Source organism: Panthera pardus, unplaced genomic scaffold (genome assembly GCF_024362965.1).
Source record: "Panthera pardus isolate Hobbes unplaced genomic scaffold, ASM2436296v1 HiC_scaffold_1, whole genome shotgun sequence".
Lineage (NCBI taxonomy): Eukaryota > Metazoa > Chordata > Mammalia > Carnivora > Felidae > Panthera > Panthera pardus.
Genome location: NW_026526654.1, coordinates 85,125,009 through 85,148,302, shown reverse-complemented (window position 1 = coordinate 85,148,302; position 23,294 = coordinate 85,125,009). Strand labels below are relative to the sequence as shown.

At 37.6% G+C, this 23,294-nt stretch overlaps 1 protein-coding gene across 6 annotated transcripts in view; it reads right to left on the bottom strand.

Moving 5' to 3' along the window:
- Nucleotides 1–23,294, bottom strand: part of LOC109266144 (phospholipid-transporting ATPase IB-like) — a 225,712-nt gene that overhangs the window by 163,244 nt on the left and 39,174 nt on the right. For 5 of the 6 annotated variants that reach the window (XM_019447931.2, XM_053900764.1, XM_053900771.1 and 2 more), the window contains exons 7-11: nt 20,999–21,072; nt 13,327–13,396; nt 4,780–4,904; nt 3,402–3,513; nt 325–490 (exon numbers count right to left, since the gene is read on the bottom strand). In XM_019447931.2, coding sequence (XP_019303476.2) covers nt 325–490; nt 3,402–3,513; nt 4,780–4,904; nt 13,327–13,396; nt 20,999–21,072 — 547 coding nt within the window. The remainder of the gene's footprint in view (nt 1–324; nt 491–3,401; nt 3,514–4,779; nt 4,905–13,326; nt 13,397–20,998; nt 21,073–23,294) is intronic. The other variant, XM_053900778.1, reaches the window with a different exon arrangement.

Here is a 23,294-nt window from a genome sequence, read left to right as displayed (position 1 = left end):
AGTGACAAAGCCAAGGACAGAGGCCCTGTGTGTCTGCCTCACCGTCTCATTCCTCTGCCTTGACCCGTCTTCTCTCCTTTATTCTGGAATGCCAAGATTATGTGGCACTGGTAGAACAATCTTAAGAAGGAAACACTCTGTTTCTAAAACTCACTAATCCTCAGTGTCTCAAAAAACCAAAACAAACAACAAAAACTGTTCTGTTCTACCACTTAGAACAAGGGCCTTCCCTTTCAAATAAAAACATGGAAACAAGTGTTTAAAGTCACTTCAAAGCGTTACCACTCTTCAAACGGTAGCTTGTCAACACCCTCGGACACTTACCCTTCGTCCCGATGTACCAAATGTCTCCTCCATGCCCTTCCTTCCAGAGTATGGCTCCCACACAGCTCACCAAGGACATGGCCAGAAGCAGCAGGAACAACACCAGGATCTGCACATTGGTCACCTTCTCAACAGTCGATCTCTTGAGAGGCAATTTGATGGAATTCTGCACCATGGCGAATGCATAGACACCAAAGAGAATGGAAAACAATCAAAGGAATTATAATGCATGAATATTTCTATGGTAAGAGGAGGTCCAAAATCCCAACAGTTGAAAAGGAGAATATGGTTTTTGCCAAGTAAGTACCAACACTGAAAGCACCATGTTGTTGACTGATGGGGCTTTTCCCACTTCAGTCCTTGAGGCATCTTCTACTTATTCACAGAGAACATATTCACACAGCGGACCCACCAACCCACAGTTCTAGGGTTTTTTAAAAAAGCAAATGTGGTAAATCACACAGTCTAGGTGATCTTCTGTACAGATAAAAGAGAAAAAGACTGTACTAATTTATTGGCTTTACTATTTATAGTTATTGAATTATTTCTGGTTTGAAAACCATGGAAAGATACCTTTTATCTGAGTCTGTTGGGGAAATATTCAAGATTTTACCAGTACAGGGACACCTGGGTGGCTCAGTCGGTTAAGGGTCCAACTTCAGCTCAGGTCATGCATGATCTTGCAGTTTTCACGGGTCTGAGCCCCGCATCGGGGTTTGTGCTGACAGCTCAGAGCCTGGAGGCTGCTTCAGATTCTGTGTCTCCCTCTTTTTCTGTCCCTCCCCACTCGTGCTCTGTGTCTCTCTCTCTCAAAAATAAACATTAAAAAAAATTTTTTTTAAAAATTTTACCAGTACAATAATTATTCTAACACATATTTTAGGGACACCAAAGCTCTGGGTTAGGGATACAGGAGAGCTTCAAATAATAACTTTCTATTAGCATTTCAAATTTACCCATAAATTTCTGATAATTGTCTGCATAGGTCTATTAAAATATTGACAAATAAATGTATATTTAACTTTCTTGTCTATAACATGTATAATTAGCAAGCATATAAACAGATATAGATATTTAACTTGCAACCATACTTTGCCAGATTAAATTTACCATTTCTACATATTTTTTTAAGTAGGTTTCACACCCAGTGCAGAGCCCAACATAGGGCTTGAACTCACAACCCCGAGATCAAGACCTGAGCTCAGACCACTAGTCAGACTCTTAAATGACTGAGCCACACTGGTGCCCCTACATTTTTTTAAGTGTGGAAGCATAAATCCTCAAAGTCTATTAGTTATGAAAATATGAGTTAGTAATCTAAATAACTCAGCTTTTTTACAAAGCACAGGAATAAAAATTGAAATCCTAGTTTTAACTGCATTAAGCATATTATTAGAGAACGTCCGTGCATATGTGTGTACGTACTATAATTTATATAATATATACATCTATGTATAATATCTCCAAAGCAATCATGTCATTCCTTCTCTTTTTTTAACGGGTGTAAGTAATGTCTTCAAATGCTATACAATATAGAACAGTTTTGAGCTAAGCGTGTTGTGCTTAAAACCTTTCAGTAAGGAAATATTTACATTTACTAGTTCTTTCTTTCCTGAAGTTGTGAAAAGGCCCACTTTGAGATTTTTGTGATTCTGAAATGACCCAATCAGCATGTATAATAAGCAATGATTTACACCCACAAAATAATGTGGAATAGTAGGATGCACCTTCTCATGAGCTGCTGCACAGACTAGCCACACAGGGGAGATAATGGGACAGGCTCCTTAAATCAACAGTAGGCATTTAAATTTGAGACTGAATGTTGTATCACCAGCTATACAACTAAGTGATAACAGCACGATCATTTGAAGACAACTGAAGTCAGAAGGGTGTAGCGTTTGAGAGTTGTGCGTTTTACAGCTGAATCACAGGTCACGATTAGGTGGGTCTATGTTGCCCTTGGTTCACTGTCCAGATACAAACTTCTATTTGTGGGTAGACCGTGTCTATATCGCCGTCTTCGTCCGGGGTTTTTAGTATACAGAGTGTAAGGAAAACTTACACATTAACGCACTACTGCAGGGTGCAATCACAGGGCAGGAAGAATGAGAGGAAAAAGAAAAGTGAGACAAGAAACCAGGAAGCAAAGAGAGAGTGGAATGTTACTGACCAGTCATAGCTTTGCAAGAAAATGTACCTAGGTGGGCCCCAGTCACAAGGGCCCCAACTCTCCTCGGACTACTCTGTCACCATTCCATGCCTTCTTTCTCTGCCATTTACCCTACAGTCACACTGAGCAGCGCTCCCCAGATGGCCCTTGGACACAGGCAAGTCTTGGTCTAGCGCTCTCCCACCTGCCGCGCCTTCATTCTGAACCTCCCACACCCTTGAAACTTTCATCTGCTCTACTCAGCTTTCAGGTCTCGGTTTGTTTACATCGTTCTTCCCCACAACAGCCTCAATGTCAGGTTGGATGGGGCTCCTATAGAAACACACAGCGTCCTACACTTAACCTGCCTTAGTGACCTCTGGCTATTACATTACCTTGACTGTCTTCCTTCACAGACCGCAGGTAAGTCGAGGGCAGGAAACAGGCCTTGTGCCCTACTATACCCCACGGTCTTAGCACAGTGTCTGGCATTACACAGGTGCCAAAGAGATACTTGTGCAAGCAACAGTCAAAGCCAAATGTTATATTTTAGCAGATGGAATAACGGGCGGACTTACTGTCAAAGTATTAAGGATAAGAAATGTGCAAAACATTCCTAGTCCAAAACAGGTGTTTTGAAGGATGTCCTGAAGGGACAAACCGAAGGGTTCTCGAAAGACAGTGATTGGGAAGAATGGTATGTAAGAGTAATAACTTACACAGAACTTCCAATGTCATTTTGGCCAAAATAGTCTTACCACTAATGGGAGCCATGTAGACTAAAATGAAATATGGACCTCCCTTCAAACTTGAGGTTAGTAAACAGAAATGAGCCTCCTAAATTCAAGAGATAGATGATACTAACCCCCCTCACCTCATAAAAAAGGGAAAAATCTAGAGGCAATACAGTCATCACAAATCATTTTACCTGCATGAATTTGGTTTCAGATCCAGTGTAAACAACTACGCCAAGGATCCACTGGGTATTTTTAAGTTGTGTACCTCTTAGCAAGACCTGATCAGGCCCTACTGCAACAGGGCTAAAAATAAAGAGCATGTATACATTACCAAAAAGTTTTTTCTTTTCACAAAGTGAAGCAAGCCTAGGCTTTCATCTTATACTTATTTCTTTTTTGTCAAGTTCAACTTTGGGGGGAAATAGCAACAAAAACAAATGTGTCTTCATACAAGGAGCATGGGAAAAAAATGGTTTTATCATCCATTTCTCACTAACCTAAAGGTAAGTTGATTAAAAGTTCTAGAGAAATAATACCTCTCATACCTAGGGTGACTATGAAACTTAATGTCAAGGAAGACTGGGCAGAGGAATAAATACTTGTGTATTACCAATTTGGTTTTCTATAGAAAAGATTACGTGTGGTCATTCAGAGCACACAAAGCAACCTTGGTTTGCCATATTTCCCTGTCCTCCTCCCCTCTGGCACTGGGCTGACTCACTCACTAGATAAAAAAATGCTTCCCCGGCACCTGGGTGACTCAGTCAGTTGAGCATCAGGCTTAGGCTCAGGACATGATCTCACGGTTCCTGAGTTTGAGCCCCACGTTGGATTCTGTGCTGACAGCTCAGAGCCTGGAGCCTGCTTCGGATTCTGCGTCTCCCTCTCTCTGTCCCTCCCCGACTTGTGTTTGTTCGTTCTCTCTCTCTCTCTCTCTCTCAAAAATAAATAAACATGAAAAACAATGCTTCCATAAAAGTCTTAAGTGGAAGCTAAGCAGAAGTGGAGCAGAAATTAGGGAAAATCCTTCATCATTATCAAACTTCTCTTCTTGGATGACTTTCGAAACTTTGTTCTTCCCGCTAACTTAGCCCAAGGGATGTGCCAAGTACTTCTATGCAAAGGGAACTTAGACCTGACTTCTCTAGCCCATTTACAGGTATACCAATTTTAAAAATGCCATATAGGGGTGCCTGGGTGGCTCAGTCAGTTGAGCAACTGACTTCGGCTCAGGTCATGATCTCACGGTTTGTGAGTTCGAGCCCTGCGTCAGGCTCTGTGCTGATGGCTCAGAGCCTGGAGCCTGCTTTGGATTCTGTGTCTCTCTCTCTGTCCCTCTCCCACTCATGCTCTGTCTGTCTCTGTGTCAGAAATAAATAAACGTTAAAAAATTTTTTAAAACGCCATACATTTTCCTCCCATATTTAAGAACCTTTTTAACAGTACATTGATGCCTCCGGTATTTCAAAATCAAGTAAAAAAATGAAAAAACTATTAAACTGAGAGAACAAAAATGGTCATATTTTATGTTCCATTTTAAAAAAATGTTCAATAAGAGAAAAACGATACCTTTTCCCATTTAGATACAAGGTTCCAATGAAGGTATTGAAATGACGATTAGGTCCTTCACATTCTATTTTTCCAGAGAGGCTTGACAATTGTTCTGTTTGCATTTCAGCTGTTTCTAACAAAGCCTGTAAAATAAAGTCAAAGTAAAATTAATATAAAACTTTAATGGCAAAGTTCAGTGTCCTAGTAGTTAATAAAATTATGAAAATGAGGGTCCAAAATGTATTGCACTTACCAGACAACAAATAAGGTACCTCAAACTTTAACATAAAGTTTGTTAGAAAATTTTGCCATACGAGTATTTTGCAAATATTTTTAATAAGGTTCAAAGAGGTAGTAGGAAAGTCAAATTTTCATCATCTCTACATGAAAATAACATTTTTGAAAGTGTAGTGACTTTAACCAAACATCATGGCATGTTTGATACATTTATAGCTGTAGCTGATGAGGCTGATATCTGGACCACACTTAGAGTAGCAAGGATCTAGAATAATGGCTCCAAACTTTTACATACATCAGATGCACCTGCAAGTCTTGTTGGAACACAGATTGCTGAGATTCACCCCCAGGGGTTTTTGTTTGTTTGTTTGTTTGTTTGTTTTTATTCAGTAGGTCTGAGGTGGAGAGCTAGGATTTGCATTTCCCAAAGGACGCTGATGATGCTGGTCTAGAGAGCATGCCCGGAGAAACACCGATCTAGAGAATGTCTCATTGCAATAAGCAGACCTCAACTTCACAGAGAGGAAAAGAAGATCATCTTCAGGAGAACGAGAATCAAATTGCCATCTGTCTTTTTTTAACAGCAATACGAGACACAGGAAGAAAGTGAATTTTTCTTTTTAATTATCTAAATAAAAGACCTTTAAATTAAGAATGTTATATCTTTCCAAATATCAAACAAATGTGAAAGTTTAACGCAAATATTCTCAGGCACGCAAATGTCTTAGAAGTTTGGACGCTCAGAAACCTACATCGAAACAGTTTGGGATGCACTTCTGTTAAAAAAAAAGATGCCTTAACAAAAATATGAGAGCAAGTTACCAACTGGGAGAAGGCTTTGATGACACGTATAACTGACAAAGAATTGGTATAAAAAATATGGGGGAACCCAAGTGGCTCAGTCAGTGGAGCATCCAACTTTAGCTCAGGTCATGATCTCACAGTTCCTGAGTTCAAGCCCCACATCGGACTCACTGTCAGTGCAGAGGCTGCTTCAGATCCTCTCTCTCCCTCTCTCTGCTCCTCCCCTGCTCATGCTCTCTCTCAAAAATAAATAAAACATTTAAAAAAGTTTAAATATGTAAAGAAGTCCTATAAACCAATAAAAAGTACAAATATCCCAATAGAAAGATGAATAAACAACATGAACAAATATTTCTCAGAAAAAGAAAATATGTATTACCAATAAGCTCAAAAGCAGATGCTCAAGAATGATAGATTAATGAATTTAAAAAGAAAAAGTAGGGGTGCCTGGATGGCTCAGTCGGTTAAGTGTCTGACTTCGGCTCATGTCATGATCTCACGGTTCGTGGGTTCAAGCCCCGCATCAGGCTCTGTGCTGACAGCTCAGAGCCTGGAGCCTGCTCCGGATTCTGTGTCTCCCTCTCTCTCTCTCTCTGCCCTTCCCCCATTCATACTCGGTCTCTTTCTCTCAAAAATAAACAAACATTAAAAGACATTAAAAAGAAAAAAATTGTAGCAATTGAGGCTGAGAAAATTAGTAAAAAGTTTAATATGCATTCTAGAAAAATAAAATTCTTAGCAAAACTTTGCAAGGTTGGTAGTTATTTACCAGAATGAAATGCAACTACCCACACTTAACTATAAAATGTTAAAGCAACTACCCACACTTAACTATAAAATGTTAAAGCATTTCCATGTTAGTCAGGAACAAGAAGAGACTGGGTTCTAGCAGAGTTTCTGGGTATTGCCATAAGATGGGGGGGGTGGGACGGTAAGAAATTAGGTATGATTATTGGAAAGTAAACAAAAATAACCCAATTTCTAAAGAAAGAATTTATCACCCACAAAATCCTATCTGCTTGACCTAAAAATTGTAGAAATGTGTAGGAATACTTAGTAAGGTGTTTGGATTTAAGATAAATAAACAAAAACAACTGTAGATATATCATAATTAAGCCCTTACCCATAGAGGGCAACTGTCTAGTAAAGCCTCTATAGGCAACTCTATAAAGGTTTTTGTGTGAACATAGGTTTCTGCCTCTCTGGAATAGTGCAATTACTGGGTCATATAATAGTTGTGTGTTCAATTTTATACAAAACTGCCAAAATGTTTTCCCAAGTGGCTATGCCATTTTATATTCCCACCTGCAATGTATGAATAATCCAGTTTCTCCACATCCTCACCTGCGTTTGGTGTTGGAACTATTTTAAATTTTGACCATTCTGATAGGTGTGTGGTGATACTTCGACTCTGATTTTAATTTGCATTTCCCTAATGGTTAATGATGTAGAAAATGTCTTCATGTGCTTTATTTTCCATGTTTATATCCTGTTCTATGAAATGTCTCTGTCTCTTTTGCCCATTTTCTAAGTGAATTGGTTTGGAGGTTTTGTTTGCTTGTTTTTGTCTGTCTGTTTTGTTTTGTTTATGTAGTTTTGAGAGTTCTTTGTATTTCCAGATACCAGTCCTTTGTCAGACATGTGGTTTGCAAATATTTTCTCCTAGTTTTCAGCTTGTCTCTTCATCTTCAAAAGCAAAAGCTGTTCATTTTGATGAGGTCCAATTTATCAATTTTTCCTTTTATGGATCACATTTTTTGCATTGATTCTGAGAAATCTTGGCCTACTACAGATCCTAAAGATTTTTTTTTCCAATTCTTTCCCCTAAAAGTTGTATCATTTTACATTTAAGTCATGATAAATTATTAATTAATTTTTGTATAAAGTGTGATTTAGGTCAAGGGTTTATTTGAGGTTATTGTTTTGTTTTGTTTTGTTTTGCCTGTGAATGTACAAGTGCTCCAGAACCATTTGTTGAAAATGTTACCTTTTCTCCAAAGAATTGCTTTTGCACCTTTGACAGAATCGTTTGGGAATATTTGTATGGATCTATTTCTGGGTTTTCTATTCTGTTGCACTGAGCTATGTGTCTATCCCTTTACCAAAACTACACACTCTTGATTACTGTCGTAGAATGTCTTGAAATCTTATTCCTTCCATTTTATGCTGCTTTCTCGAAATTGTTTTAGTTATTATAGTTCATTTGCCTTTCTGTAAATATTTCAGGATAACCTCATCCATATCTACAAAAGATCTTGCTGGGATTTTCCTACGAGTTCCATTAAATTGGTATGTCAATTTGGGGAGAATAAGTATCCCTTACTGTGTTGAGCCGTCCAATCCATGAACATTGTTTCTCTCTCCATTTATCTAGATCTTCTTTAATTTCTTTCATCAACATTGTAATGAAATTTTCAGCATACAGATCCTGTCTATATTGTTAGATTTATACCTAATTCACATTTTGAGTGCTTATAAATGGTATTGTATTTTTAAATTTCAGGGTCCACAGGTTTATTGCCACTATACAGAAATGAAAGTGTTTTGTGTTTATCTGGTATCCTGCATCCTTGCCAAAAACACATTATTTCATTTTATTTTAGATTCCTTGGAAATCTAGGTAGACAACTTTTTTATGTAGACAACTATGTCAAAATCAAATACAGTCTTATTACTTCCCTTCCAAAATGTATGCCTCTTTACTGCACTTTCTACTGCTTCCAGTGCTACGTGAGTAAGAGTAATGTCAGCAGAAAACCTTGCCTTGTTCCCATCTGGGATGGGGGGTGGGGGGAATGCATTTAGTCTTTTACCACTTACATTTCATTGCATATATTTTAATAGTAGCTCTAAGTTTTTGTAGATGTTCTGTACCATGTTGAGAATGTTCCCCTCTATTCCTACATTTCTCTAATTTTTCTCATTGACATTCAATTTTGTCAGATGCTTTTCCTGCATTTATTGATATTACCATGTGATTTTTCTTCTTTAGCCTAAAATGATGGATTACATGGATGGATTTCCAATTATTAAATGCACCTTGAATATGTGGAATAAACCTTTATATTTCTTTTCCTATATTTCTGAATTCTATTTACTAGTACATTTAAAGAATTTTGGTGTCTGTACCCTTGAGGGATATTGAAACATTTTTTTTTTTTCCACTGTCTTTGTCTGGTTTGCGTATCAGGGTAATAATAACAGCTTCACAAAATGAATTGGGAAGTGTTTCCTCCTTTTCTGTTTTCTGGAGGAGACTACAGATAATTGATGTTCATTTTTCATTGCATGTTTGCTAGGATATTCCACTGAAACCACCAGGGCCTTGAGATTTCTTTTGGGGGCATTTTTAAATTATGAATTCAATTTCCTTAGAAGTTATCAGGCTATTCAATTTATCTTTTTAAGTGTTTGTAGGTTTTTCTGTTATGTTTGCCACAATTTCTAGCTTTATTCTCCCATGGGTGGAGAACACGTTCTTCGTGGCTTCAATTTTTTTCATTTTTATGAGGCTTGTTTGATGACACAGGTATTCTGTATCTTGGTGTACGTTCTTTGAGCACCAAAAAGAGTATGTCTTTCTTTTGTTGGGTATTGTTGAATGCTGTATAACTATCAAATAGATCCTGTTGGTTGATGGCATTTAGTTCTGTATCTTTGAGAATTCTCTGTCTGGTTGTTCTGTCAATTAATGAGACGGGGTTGCTGAAGTCTCCTACTAAAAATGTGGATATGCATATTTATCCTTTAAGTTCTAGCAATTTTAGCTTCACATATTTGCAGCTCTGTATTTTGATGCATACACATTAACACTGCTATGTCTTATTGGTGGATCGACTCTCTTGTCATTACATAATAAAAAATGTTCCCTTCTATCTCTGGCAGTTTCGTTTGCTCTGATGTCTACTTGATATGCTATTAATAAAGCCACTCCTGACTTATTTTATCTTTACATGACATATCTTTTTCTATCTTTTACTTTTAACCTGCCTATACCATTATAATTAAAGTGCGTTTTGTATAGAAAACTTATATCATCCAGCATATGCTTGGATCATGCTTTTAATCCATTAGATAATATTCTAATCCAATATTTCAGGGCATTTAATGTAAGTATTGATTTTGTTTGTTTTTTTCTGATTTTGCTTTATTGTTTTTTCTTTCTCCTGCTTTCCTTTGGGTTACTTGAACATTTTTTTAGAATTTCATTTTGATTTGATTGTTTTTTAGTATATTCCTCAGTGTATAACTATTGTAGTGGTTATTCCAGGCATTACATTATTTATGTATAACTTCTCACAGTTTGTGTCATCTTACAAGTTTAAACAAAATATAGAAGGCTTGCTTCCTTTTATGTCTCTTTACCCTCCTCTGTTACATACCTTATAGATTTTCTTTCATACATTTACAACCACATCAGATAACTTTATAATTTTTGTTTCAACCATCAAACATAATTTAGAAAGCTGAAGAGCAAAGAAGCGTATTGTATTTGGCCTTATTTTTGCTTATCATATTCTTTATTCCTTGTTTCTTATGTTCCTTTTTTATGGTTTCCTTCCTTCCTTTAGCCATTCTTTACAGTACGTCTTGTGGCAACAAACTCTGTTACTTTTTTCCTTCAGTCGGGAATGTTTTAATTCTCTCTTCATTCCTGAAAAATATTTTTGCTCCATACATGATTCTGGACTGACAGTTCTTCCCTATCAGCATTTTTTTAATGTTATGCCACTTCCTTCTGACCTCCATGGGTCTTTTTTAAATTTTTTTAATGTTTATTTTAGAGAGAGAGAGACAGAGACAGAGCATGAGGTGGGGGGAGGGCAGAAAGAGAGAGGGAGACACAGAATCGGAAGCAGGCTCCAGGCTCTGAGCTGTCAGCATAGAGCCCAACGCGGGGCTCAAACTCACGGACCACGAGATCACGACCTGAGCCAAAGTCAGATGCCTAACCGACTGGGCCACCCAGGCTCCCCTGACCTCCATGGGTCTTAATAAGAGATCTGCTTTTATACAAATGGTCTTTCCCCTATAGGGAGTATCTTTCTTCTCTCAACTACTTTAAAATATTTTTTGTTTTCAGAAGTTTGATTATAATGTGTCTTTGTATGGATTTCTTTGGGTTATCCTTTTTGGTTCACTCAGCTTCTTAAATTTATAGTTTGTTTACGTTTTTTTTGGCAAATTTGTGAAGTTTTAGCCACTGTTTCTTCTGATAGTTTTTCAGCTCCACCCTCTTTTCCCCTTCAGTAGCTCATGTCACGAATGTGAGCTCTTCGTATATTCCCACAGGTCTCTGAGGCTCTGTTCATTTTTTTTCTCAGCCTATTATCTCTGTTATTCAAGCTGGGCAACTTCTATTGCTTTATCTTTCAGTTCATGGATTCTTTCCTCTGTCCCTTCTATTCTGCTGTTGAGTTCATCACTTGAGAGTTTTTAATGCCTTAAGTACTTTTTGTACTTTTCAGTTCTAAAATTTCCATTGGGTCGTCTATTTCTTTGCTGAGATTTTGTTTCTTCGCTGAGACTTTTTATATGTTCCTATTTGTTTCAAGAATGTTTGTAGTTGCTCATTGGAGTTTTTTTTTTCCCAATGGATCCTTTAAAATCGCTTCCAGATAATTCTAACATCTCGTTATCTTGGTGTTGGCATTAGCTGTCGTCTTTTCAATGAGTTTGAGATCCTCCTGGTTTTTGGCATAATAAGTGACTTTTTATTGGAATCTGGACATTTGGGGTATTATAAGATCTGGACATCATTTAAGCTTTCTGTGTTAGGTGGCTTCCTTTGACACCACTCTGACAGAGGAAGCAGGTGTTGCCTCATTACTGCAAGATGGGGGTAGAAGGACAAGTTGCACACTTGGCCTCTGTTGACAGCCAAATGGGGAGGCCCCTTGTTACAGCTGGACAGGAGTGGGAGTTCTGGCTGCCCTGTCGCTTCCAGCATTGAAGAGATTGGAACACCTTATTACTGATGTCCATGTCGTCTCCACTGACACTGTGGAAAGAGGAGAGGGCCTTACTGCCACCCTTATTACAAAAGCAAAGTCTTAGCTTCCTACTTGGTTTCTCTGACATCATCTTTGTGGCGGAGTTGGGTGCCTCATTTCAGGATGGTAACGGTGGAAGTCAAGGCTCTACATTCAACCTTTGCTGGCAGAGGTGGGAATGGGACCATATTTTCACTCCGTGTCTGGCTGGGGTAGAGTGGCCGTTGTCAAAGTTTCTGTCTTACTCTCTGCCCTTTTCCCAGTCCTTTGACTAGAGAAAGGAGGCTTTTGTTGGACCATCCTTTTTTGGGTCTGTGTCCATTGGTTTTTCTGGGTTTTTGGTTTCTTCAGTCCCAAACCTGGTATATACAAGGCAAAAGGAAAACCCAGGGAACTCACCACCATGTTGTTCCATGGGTTCTAAGGTCCCACAATCTACCTTCTTCTGTCACTCTTTCAATGTTTTTCAATAACACTTTCAATGTCTCCTTATAATTGTTTTCTACATAATGTCCAAACTTTTTAGTTGTACTTAGCAGGAAAATAGAAGAAAACATGTCTACTTCATTTCTCCTGAAACAGAAGTCTATAATTGCATTTTTAAAATTCAAGAAGGTACCACCAAACTATCACAACAATTAGTACTGGGGATAAAGGTGGGATTTAGAAGATAGAGAAGGCTTAATAGACTGCCTAGGTTTCTGTACTGTTTGTATTATTTTTACAAAGATGATGTATTACTTTAATAAATCCTAAATACATATTTTTCACTTTCAATCACACTAAAGTTTGCAAAAAAAGATTAGCAGACATGTAAATATTCGAATGTCAAATCAGGAGCTTCCTTTCTGAAGCCAAGTGATAAAGCAAAGACTCAATTATTTTATTTATTTTTTTTATTTTTTAAGAGGAAGAGAGAGAGCACATGAACAGGGGAGAAGGATACGGAATCTTAAGTAGGCTCCACACTCCTCACAGATCCCGACACGGGGCTCAATCCTACAACCCTGGGATCATGACCTGGGCCAAAACCAAGAGTTGGACACTCAACTGACTGAGCCACTCAGGCACCCAAGACGCAATGATCTTAAAGATCAATGTCTTTTTTCCATTAATAGGAAGTTAATTGGAAAACTATCTCCTTCCATTCATAATCACAAGTTACTCTGAAATTCAAATGATAGTTTAAAAAGCAGTGTTATATAAGATCACTCAGAGCTCATTTAGATTAATAATGATGATATTTATCATGAAGATAGTTATATTACCAAAGCACTAACAAAAATATCCTCAAAACAGCATGCTCAAAGGTATGTTATCCTTTATGACCTGAATTTTATAGGACACTTTTTTCTTACCTAGTTCCTACTTGTTTTTTTTAAAGTACCCTGTAAATAACTGCTGAGGACTCATTACATCTACACCAGAGTAGTGAGATACTTTTCTTCATGAAAAATAAATAATTGGCACCTGACAAAACTTGACATTGTGAGCTTAAGCATAAAATCAGGATTTAAAAACGTGTCTTTACCTGCCGTATTTTTAGATTTGTCTCCCCATCCAGATTAGATGTTGCAACATAACATGTTGCCTCAGGTTCACTAAGGAAAATAAAGCAAATAACATTGAATGAATATCTGTCAAAAAAACTAATTTCCCAATAATATGAACAATGAAATGGGACCTACATCAACAGCTCTGTTTCTTCAAAACCGAAAAGACCATAGTTACTTTTCCGGGAGATATTAACAGTCTGATACCACCAGCCTAAAATTCACCCTATAGTAGAGAACTTTCTACCCTTCAAAAGCTGTGTGATTACTCTTTAATCTCAAAAGGAGAAATGGCTGACGGTGAACAGGATATGTTATATAGGCCAGGACAGACCAGCATCACAACTAGGTCAAACTTAAAATTCTGTTCTTTTCTAAAATGTGTCCGTGGTAGTTCCCAAGAGCTCAGGCTCTATGGCCTTTATAATGAGGGTAAATCTTTAGGATAACTCTGGACAGAGCTGAAATCCTCAAACACTACATTTGGGCTTCTCCATTTCTATCTAACCTCACCAGTGAAGAAATTAACACTGAATTAACAAACATTTGTCTTGCCAGATTTTACTCCATGTCAAATGCAACTCACTCATGAAAATTAATTATTTGGGGAGGCGGGGAGTGCCACAAAGAATAACAAAAATTGTCATTAAAGTCTTGATTTCAGTCTTATCTCTTTTGACTTATCTCATTCACAGCAGTATCAAGTTTAAAATAAAACAATCGGGGCGCCTGGGTGGCGCAGTCGGTTAAGCGTCCGACTTCAGCCAGGTCACGATCTCACGGTCCATGAGTTCGAGCCCTGCGTCAGGCTCTGGGCTGATGGCTCGGAGCCTGGAGCCTGTTTCCGATTCTGTGTCTCCCTCTCTCTCTGCCCCTCCCCCGTTCATGCTATGTCTCTCTCTGTCCCAAAAATAAATAAAAAATGTTGAAAAAAAAATTAAAAAAAAAAAATAAATAAAATAAAATAAAATAAAATAAAACAATCTATCAATTTTGCCAGCCAAGACCATATACCCTAAAATAAAAACAGATCTTCATTAAGGATGTCAGTGATATAACAAAGTAAGAACTTCCAAAAACTTTCTCCTCTATGAAACAATGAGATAGCTGACAAAAATTACCAGAATCAAGTTTTTCACAACTCTGAAAATTAACTAAAGATTTAAATCAATCCAGGGAGATTTTATTCAAGAAAAAAAAAAGCCAAATCTTGTTGTTTTTAAAGAGAGCTTTGTAATATTTTAACTTCCTCCTGCTTTGGGCTAAGTAGCAGCTTTAAAAAATAACAGTCCACATATCTAGTACTGAGGGAGCATAAAAGAGAATGACCTCTTTCAAAGCCTTATTCCCAAAAAGTTATTATTTCACCTGTCTGATGGTCTCTGGAAGGTCCCACCTGAAGGGCTTGTTTTTATGTGACTTAACCCAGAGCTTACCCCGTGCTCAAATCTAGGTAGACAGTGGTGGGTGTAGGAGAAACATTCGTTGAGAACATTTACAGGAAAGTATTTTAATGTTGCAGCTATCTGAGGTGATGTATAAGTTAGGGAAAACAACAGACTAACCAAAAAGCCTAAAAGAAAAACTTTCTTTTTAAATTTTTATTTATTTTTGAGAGAGAGAGAGAGAGGGAGAAAGAGCATGAGCATGAGCATGGAAGGGACAGGGAGAGAGGGAGACACAGAATCCAAAGCAGCCTCCAGGCTCTGAGCTGTCAGCACAGAGCCCGACGTGAGGCTCAAACTCACGCCCAGGTGCCCCCTAAAAGAAACACTTCTAATGAAAGGCAACAAAAAGAAATCCTGGGGAGGAGAGAGAATTTGATGGTCAGAGATGCCACATTATATTACTTAAAATGTTCAATTTTCAACAAAAAAACATGAAACATGAAAACCATGAGCAGCAAATAAGTATGAACCATATACAGATTAAAAATCAATAGGAAGTCTTCCTGAACAAATCCAGACATTGAACTTACCAGACAGGTGTAAATCAGCTATACTAAATATGTTCCAATAGCTGAAGGAAACTATGTCAAAAGAAATAACATATTAGAACGTGTCCCCTCAAATAGGGAATATCAATAAAGAACAGAAATTAGAAAAAAGAAAGCAAATAGAAATTCTGGGGTTGAAAAGTATGATAACTGAAACGAAAAATCCACTGCTCAGATTTGAGCAGACTCGAACTGGAAGATAGGTCAATTGAGATAACTGAGGCTAAGGAATAAAAATTTAAAAGAATAAAGAAAAAAAAAACAGAGCCTCAGAGACCTGTGGGACACAAACAAACATAGCAACATACATATAATGGGAGTCCCAAAAGAATCCAGAAAGGGGCAGAAAAAGTATTTAAAGAAATGATACCCCAAACTTCCTAAATTTGATGAAAAGCATTAATCTACAGATCCAAGAAGCTCAACAAAATAAGCCTCCAAGTAAAATATTCTCAAAGAAACCACACCTAGACAAATCCTAATCAAACTTGAAAATTAAAGCCAAAGAGAAAATCTTGAGAGCAACAAGAGAAAAGCTACTCACCACTTTGAAGAGATGATAAAAAAGACTATCAAATCTTTCTCAGCAGAAACCTTGGAGGGTAGAAGGTACTAGGATGGCATATTCAAAGCACTGGAAAAAAATTATCAACCAAGAATGCCATATCCAACAAAACTACCTTTCAAAAAATGAAGAACTAATACATTCCCAGATAAATAAAAACAAAGACATTGTTGACAGCAGGCTTACCCTATAATAAATACTGAAGGGGTTTCTTCAGACTAAAATGAAAGGTCAAAAGGCAGTATCTCAATCCACATGGAGAAAAAAAGAGTACCATTAAAAGTACCACGTAGGTAAACATAAAAGACACATATGGCATATATATATATTAAATATATATATATATATAAATATAATATATATATACACAGTATATATATATGACCACATATATACTATATAAGTAAATATAAAAGATAGATATATATACTTACATATGTATATATGTGTATATATATATATATATATATGTATAAATTTTTTGCTTGTAACTTTTTCCTCCTTATTTAAAAGTCAACTGATTTCCTAATAAGAAAAAAAAAAAAAACTGTTGTGGTTACCCTTTAGAAGCAGGATCAGCCAGCCACCCACCCAAAATTTGGCTTGAGTGTCAAAACTGATGATGCCACAAACACACCAAAAGGGTGGGAAGATTATATACATGATAAGGTTTTCCGGGGAGAAGAGGGCAGACCTTTGAAGCTGATCCAGAAATGCCTTAAGAGAGCAGGTAAAGGAGACAGGCTTAGGGGTGGGGCTTTTTTGGTGGTTAGGGAGGAAGCCCTCACTCAAGCAGAGGCTTACATGATTTGAAACTCCTGCAGGTGCCAAAGGAGGGAGCACACAGGCTTTTCTGTCAGCCAGTCTAGACATGGGGCAGAGGGGGAAGAGGAAAGGAGGCTTAAAAGCTGTCAGCAAAGATCCAAAAATGGAGTCAGACTCCTTATTAAAAAAAATATATACATTCCTGTGATAAACCCCATTTGATCATTACATATTACCATCTTTTATACTGTCAGGTTTTAAGATTTTATATTAAAATTAACAGCAAAATGGACTTGTCAGTTTCCTTTCTCATTCTGTATTTGGTAATTTTTTTGTGTCAAGTTTATACCAGTTTCAGAAAATTAGAGGATATTCTTGGTATTTCTTTGAGGAGTTTATTAGAAAATTGGTATTTTCTCTACACTGAATGTTTGATAGAATTTGACAGTTACAGTGTCTGGTCTTGATAGTCTCTTTGTGGGAAGTTTATGTGTTTTTTTGGTTTCATTTTGTTTTGGTTTTTTACTACTTATATAATATCCTTAATGATTATAGGACCATTCAGGCTCTATATCTCTTCTAGAATAAGTTTTGGTATATTATATTTTCCTATGGGTTTATGCATTTCACTTAAATGCTAAAACAAGATCATAAAACTTTCATAAGATCCTCTCTTTAATCTCTGGTGCATTTATAATTATATCAAATTTTCAATTTTTAAACAAATACACATATTTGTGCCTTTCCTTTTCTTCCTTGATTAATCTTACCAAACTTTCATTTATTAGTCTTTTTCTAAGAAGCAAGATTTGCCCATTTTGATCTTCTCCACTGTTTTTCTTTCATTAATTTCTACTCTTTTTTTTTTTTTTTTTTTAATTTGAGAGAGGTGGGGAGGGACAGAGAGGGAGAGAGAAAGATAATCTTAAGCAGGCTCTATGTTCACTGCGGAGCCCAATGCAGGGCTCGATCCCATGATCCTGGGATCATGACCTGAGTCAAAATCAAGAGTTGGACACTCAATCAACTGAGTCACCCAGGCACCCCATTAATTTCTACTCTTATCTCTATTATTTCCTTATGCTTATGTTTGATTTCTTTGAGTTTATTCTTTTGTACTATAGCTATTTTCTTAGACTGGATTCTTAGCTTTTTTTTTTTTTTTTTTGCATTTATTTCTTTTGTAATGAAAATGTCTATAAATTTAGTTACAACACAGGAGATTTGATGCATTCTCATAAGTACTAAAATCTAAGTATTTTCCAATCTCCATTATGATTGCCTCCTTGACCCATGATTTACAGGTACATTTTATTTCTAACACATAAGGTTCCTAGTTATCTTATTATTGAATTCTAACTTAATAGCATTGTGGTCAGAGCAGGTGGCCTGTGGGATACCAGTCTCTTAAAATCTGTTGATTCTGTCTTATGACAGAATATATTGACATATATTCCTAACTGTGCTTGAAGATTATGTATACATCACTTTTTGGTATAATACACCAAAAAGTTCTGTTCTATACATGCCATTATTTCAAGGTTGTTATTGTGCTTTTCAAGTATTCTACCTCCATATGGACTTTCTTCTCCATTTGATCAGTTCCTGAAAGCAAATATTAAAACATCACAGTATGATGTGGGGTTTGTAAATTTCTTGTAGGTGTATAAGTTTCCTCTTTTCTCCATAAATTAAAACTTTTATTGTGCAATGGCTCTTTTCTTTTGAGGCTTTACCTCAACACGTTTTGCCTCAAAACCTATTTCATCTAATAGTGATACCGTCTCTTCTGGACTTCTTTTCTTTACTATTTTCTGTGTGTATTTTTTCCTCCTTTGATTTTAATCTTTGTGAGCACTTGTGTTTTGTGAATTTCTTATAAACATATAGCTGGACAATTTTATAACTTTCTCTTTTTAACTTCTTAAATCCATTTGCTTTAATTATAATTGATGATATATTTTTCTTTATTCTACTACCTGATTATGTGCATTCTGTTTCTCCCTCTTTTTGCCTCTTTTTTCTATTCTTTTAGTTACCTTTGAGGGCTTTTTCCTTCTGCTCAAATAATCTTTCCCCTTGATATGGCTGGAAGTTATACCCTCTATGTCTAATCTTTTAGATATTAAAGTAAATTTTTACACAAATAATCCAGAATTTAAGGTTTCTAGCCAATTGGTATTTTCATCCTCATTCTGAACAATACAAACACAATTCTGATTATCACACTCACAATGACTCTGATGTTTCCTATTATTTACTTCTAGCTTCAGATCCAGGAAACCCAGTGAATCCAAGGGATGGACTTCCAACAATTCTGAAAACCTGTCAGCCATTATCTTTTGGACTGTTGCCTTTTCTTTTCTCTGTTTTATCTCCTTCTAATTAATTAGAGGTTTTTTCTTTATTTTCCATGATGACATTAAATTCTCTTCTTAAAATCTTTTCACCCCACAGGCCAGGTGAATTCAGAGATCATATCTGCATGAGTCAGCTTGAATTCTCACAGGGAATGTCTCCCCTCCCCTCTGTGCCAAAGTCAAGGCAAGCACATTTCTCTATTGCCCCCTACAGCATGGCAGGTTTTACTTTTCATTCTACCTAAACTAAGATTGTAATTCTCAACTTTATGCAAGAATCCCCTACCCAGTTCTCCACATAGGGGTGTCCCCTGGGCTTTATCCCTGTCTCTTGTACTCACTAAGCTTAACAAAATGGACGCTTATGGTCTTCATGGTTTGGCAGAAACCCTTGGGGGAAAAGCCTATATTGGCACACGATTACCTTCCAAGATTCTTAGGAAGATTCTTCCAAGATTCTCAGTTCATTCTTGGCTTCAATCTGGTTTTCTTACTTTTATGCCCAATCAAATAAGCACTGGGGTGTGTGTGTGTGTGTGTGTGTGTGTGTGTGTGTGCGCGCGCGCGCACGAATGCGCAGGTGCATGCATGTGCGTGCACATATGTGTGTATCTGAATTGTTTAGCAGGGGTAGGGTGAAAACTTAGAAAATATAATCTATAAAAATGCCAGAAAAAAGTCCAAGAATAATGATTTTTGTCCCCCCCCCTTACTTCTCTCCTACTCCAAAAAAAATACTGTTTTCTATATAAGTAGTACTTTTTTGAGAGAAAGGAAGAGGTAAAGAAAGTCACACAAACAAATAATGTAGAGGTTATAAAAACAAAACACTTTATGGTACATCTCTGGCTCCTATGTCAACCCCATAACCCTAACCAAACCCAAAAGAGAAACACATCAGCAACAGTAAGTTCCTCTGTCCGGTGGGTTAACGCAACCATGACAAAAGAACAAAGTGCATCTGGTAGGAAAAAGAGCTAATGTTGGAATTACTGCTTTTCAAGAAGCTTGGACAATAGCTCTAGAACAAATCTGCTTCTCTTCCCAAGAAATCTCTCTATGCTGCAGAGTGACGTGTGTCTAGATGGCTAGGAACTTTTTTTTTTTTACCTTGAGATGATTATGACTTATCTAGGGAACCAGTTTACCCAACATGTCAAGTGCAGCTGTGTTCATGACTATAGCCACTCTTACCCACAGATGCCCTAGACTATGTTCTCCTTACAGAGAACAAGAAGGAGGAAACCCAGGAGGGACAACACAGAAGCATGAGGAAGGTGGTCAGACGCCACCTGATGGGAAGGAAATACCCATTGCAGGGAGTCTCTGTGTAAGTTTCCTCTAAAACAGCCAGTGAATAAAGCAATGAAGTTCTACAAAGAGACCAGAGACTGTGTTTTTAAATTTGGGTCTCACATGAACCCACTTAATGGTACCAAAAAAATCACTTACTCTCTGTGCGAGTCACTTTGTTTATAGAATGGGAACATCTCAGAATTGCCGTAAGATTAAAATAAGACAGGTATAAATTTTTCGAATTTTTGCTGAACGTCTGTAGAAATTATAGAAGGGATGGAATTAATCTAATAATTAGGAAAGAAGAAAATATGCCCAGGGAAATTAAAGAAAAAGATAATAAAAGTATAGAATAGCAGTCAGCAAACTATGGCCCACAGGCCTAATGCAAGCCCTGCCTCTTTTTATAAATAAAGTTTTTTTGGAACACGGCCGCACCTATTTGTTTACATGTTGCCTATGGCTGTTTCTGATGCCACAACAGAGACTGCATAGCCCCCAAAGCTGAGAATATTTACTATGAGTCCTTTCACAGTAAAACTTTGCAGGTACTAGTGTATACTATAGAGAGATGGATGGAGAAAGGGGTGAGTAGGGTAGGCCTTTGTTTTCCTTAAAATTTCTCATTCAGAATAAAAGTTCCTTAAATGCACACCAACGTGACTAACCTGGAAGAAATCAGAACCATGTCTGCAGGAAGGAATTGTCCATTTGAGGCCTTCACAATGTCACCCACCTTGACCTTTTAAACCGGGAAAGAAACAACCGAAGCATAAATTCTAAAAGCACAGATAGAGGCAAAACATGTCAAATATTCTTGAGAAAAATTCTGATACGAAAATCCTGAAGCCATGCTAAGAAACTTCGGCTACATTAGAACAATTTTAGTTTTTCAGGGATTCATTCCTCTAAAGTAGTTGCTCTTAACCAGAGTCTCTTTTGCCCTCCCCCTCCACCAGGGACCTTTGGCGATGTCTGGAGACATTTTTGGTTGTCACGATGTTGGGGTTTTAGGGGGTCGTGCTATTGGCATCAAGTGCCCGGAGGCCGGGGATACTGCGAAACATTCGACAATGCAAAGGACAGCCCCTACAGCAAATAATTTTCTGGCCCAAAATGTAAGCTCTGCCAAGGCTGAGAAATCCAAACAGGCCTACTGGTACTAGTGTTCTTCCCGTGATACGCTGTTCATACACCATCACGCTGTAACTGCTTGCCTAATGATGTGTTTTTCTCTGCTGGTCTGTGAACTTTATGTGGAACAGGGAATGAATGAGTGAATGAATGAATGAACAAATAAATAAATATTTGTTGGCTGAATGTATAAATGAATTCCAACTTGTAAGTAAGAGAGAGATGTAAATACTAGGAACAATACAGAAGGAAAACAATATGAGTTCTTGATGCTTTCTTCTTGTGTACTTTTTGTTTGACAAACCCCTTGAGCATTTATTTCCACGGTGCTAAGTATTGAGGACATTAGTCTTAAAAGTGGCAGGCCCTTCCTGGGCAGCTAGAAAAGCAGAGGGGCAGAGGGCAAAATTCTCTCATAAACCAATTTCTAGAACTATGTTGGAAAAAATAATAGTGATATCTTCTGAAGAGGAAGAGAAAAGGAGACTCTATTTTCCTTTTTATGGCATGATCACACAGATCATGTCTACCTTCACTAATTGGGCAAAGGTTAATTAAATACTTCCATATCAAAGTGAAGAGAGAACCTTAAAAGTTGCATGTGTCTACAAAGGCAGAGAACACGTGCAACAGCAGGGGAGAAAAATAGATTGACAAATAAACATTCACAGCTTACATATTACATAAAAATTCACAATGCAGTGAACAATAAATTTGTAACTTACATAAACGACTAATTTACAATAAGATCTAACAATGGCTAGACTGAGACAAGTTGAAACTTTGTAATTAGATTTCCGCCCCGCCCCCCCGAAACAACAGTGACCCCGAAAATTATGCATTCATGGAACTGACAGCAGGCAGTCATTCCCCTAAGGGTGGTCATGTCTTACAAGCTCTCTTTCTGTTTTGCCCACAGTACCTCCAAACCAACTCCCTTTTCCTTTTGTAAGCCCCTGACATTTAGAGTGCTCCATTTGATTGTACAGGTATAAAAGGAGTCAGACAGAGAACAATTCCTGGGCCTTGGCTCTAGCTATTTGACTTGCTTTTCCAGTGGAAGGCACTGGGGGTAAATTAAAAGTCAATCATGCAGTCACCTCTGCTCTGAGAGAAGCACCCCGCCCACCCGCTGGAGCCTCACTCCTCTCCTGTCATTCTCCCCTGACATTCTGCCATCAGGAATGGAGTGGATCTGTCAGTGGCTTTGTTCTCTTCGTCTCAATGAGAGGAGCAAAATGCAATCATGACTGTTTTATCTCTCTTAGGGAAAGAAATACTGATACCTAGAAATCAAAACATTCTTATAATTAGCCTTCAAAGGAATTTTACACTGGTCAGCAATTAATTCCTATTATTTTTAAGTTTATTTATTTTGGGAGAGAGAGAGAGACAGCACGCACAGGTGCAAGCCAGGGAGGGGCAGAGAGAGAGAGAGGGAAAGACAGAATCTCAAGCAGGCACCTCACTGTCAGCACAGAGCCTGACCTGGGGCTGGATCTCACGAACCATGAGATCATGACCTGAGCGAAATCAAGAGTCAGATGCTTAACCAACTGAGCCACCCAGGCGCCTCAGCAATTAATTATTGATGAGGACAGAGTCGGTATCTAGCCCCAGTATGCCTTTTATTTATATCCCAAGGAAAATATATTCACGAAAACATCCCCTGAGGTAGTCTCCACATAAAGGCTGCCTTCTACCCTGAGCAACAGTCTGTGAAGCATCATCTTTAGATATTCCAGGAAATGACACAGAAGTAACCCAGAGGCACATTAGGAAGCATGTAGATTGCACCCACTTAGACTTCAATTCAAATCCTAGTTTCAC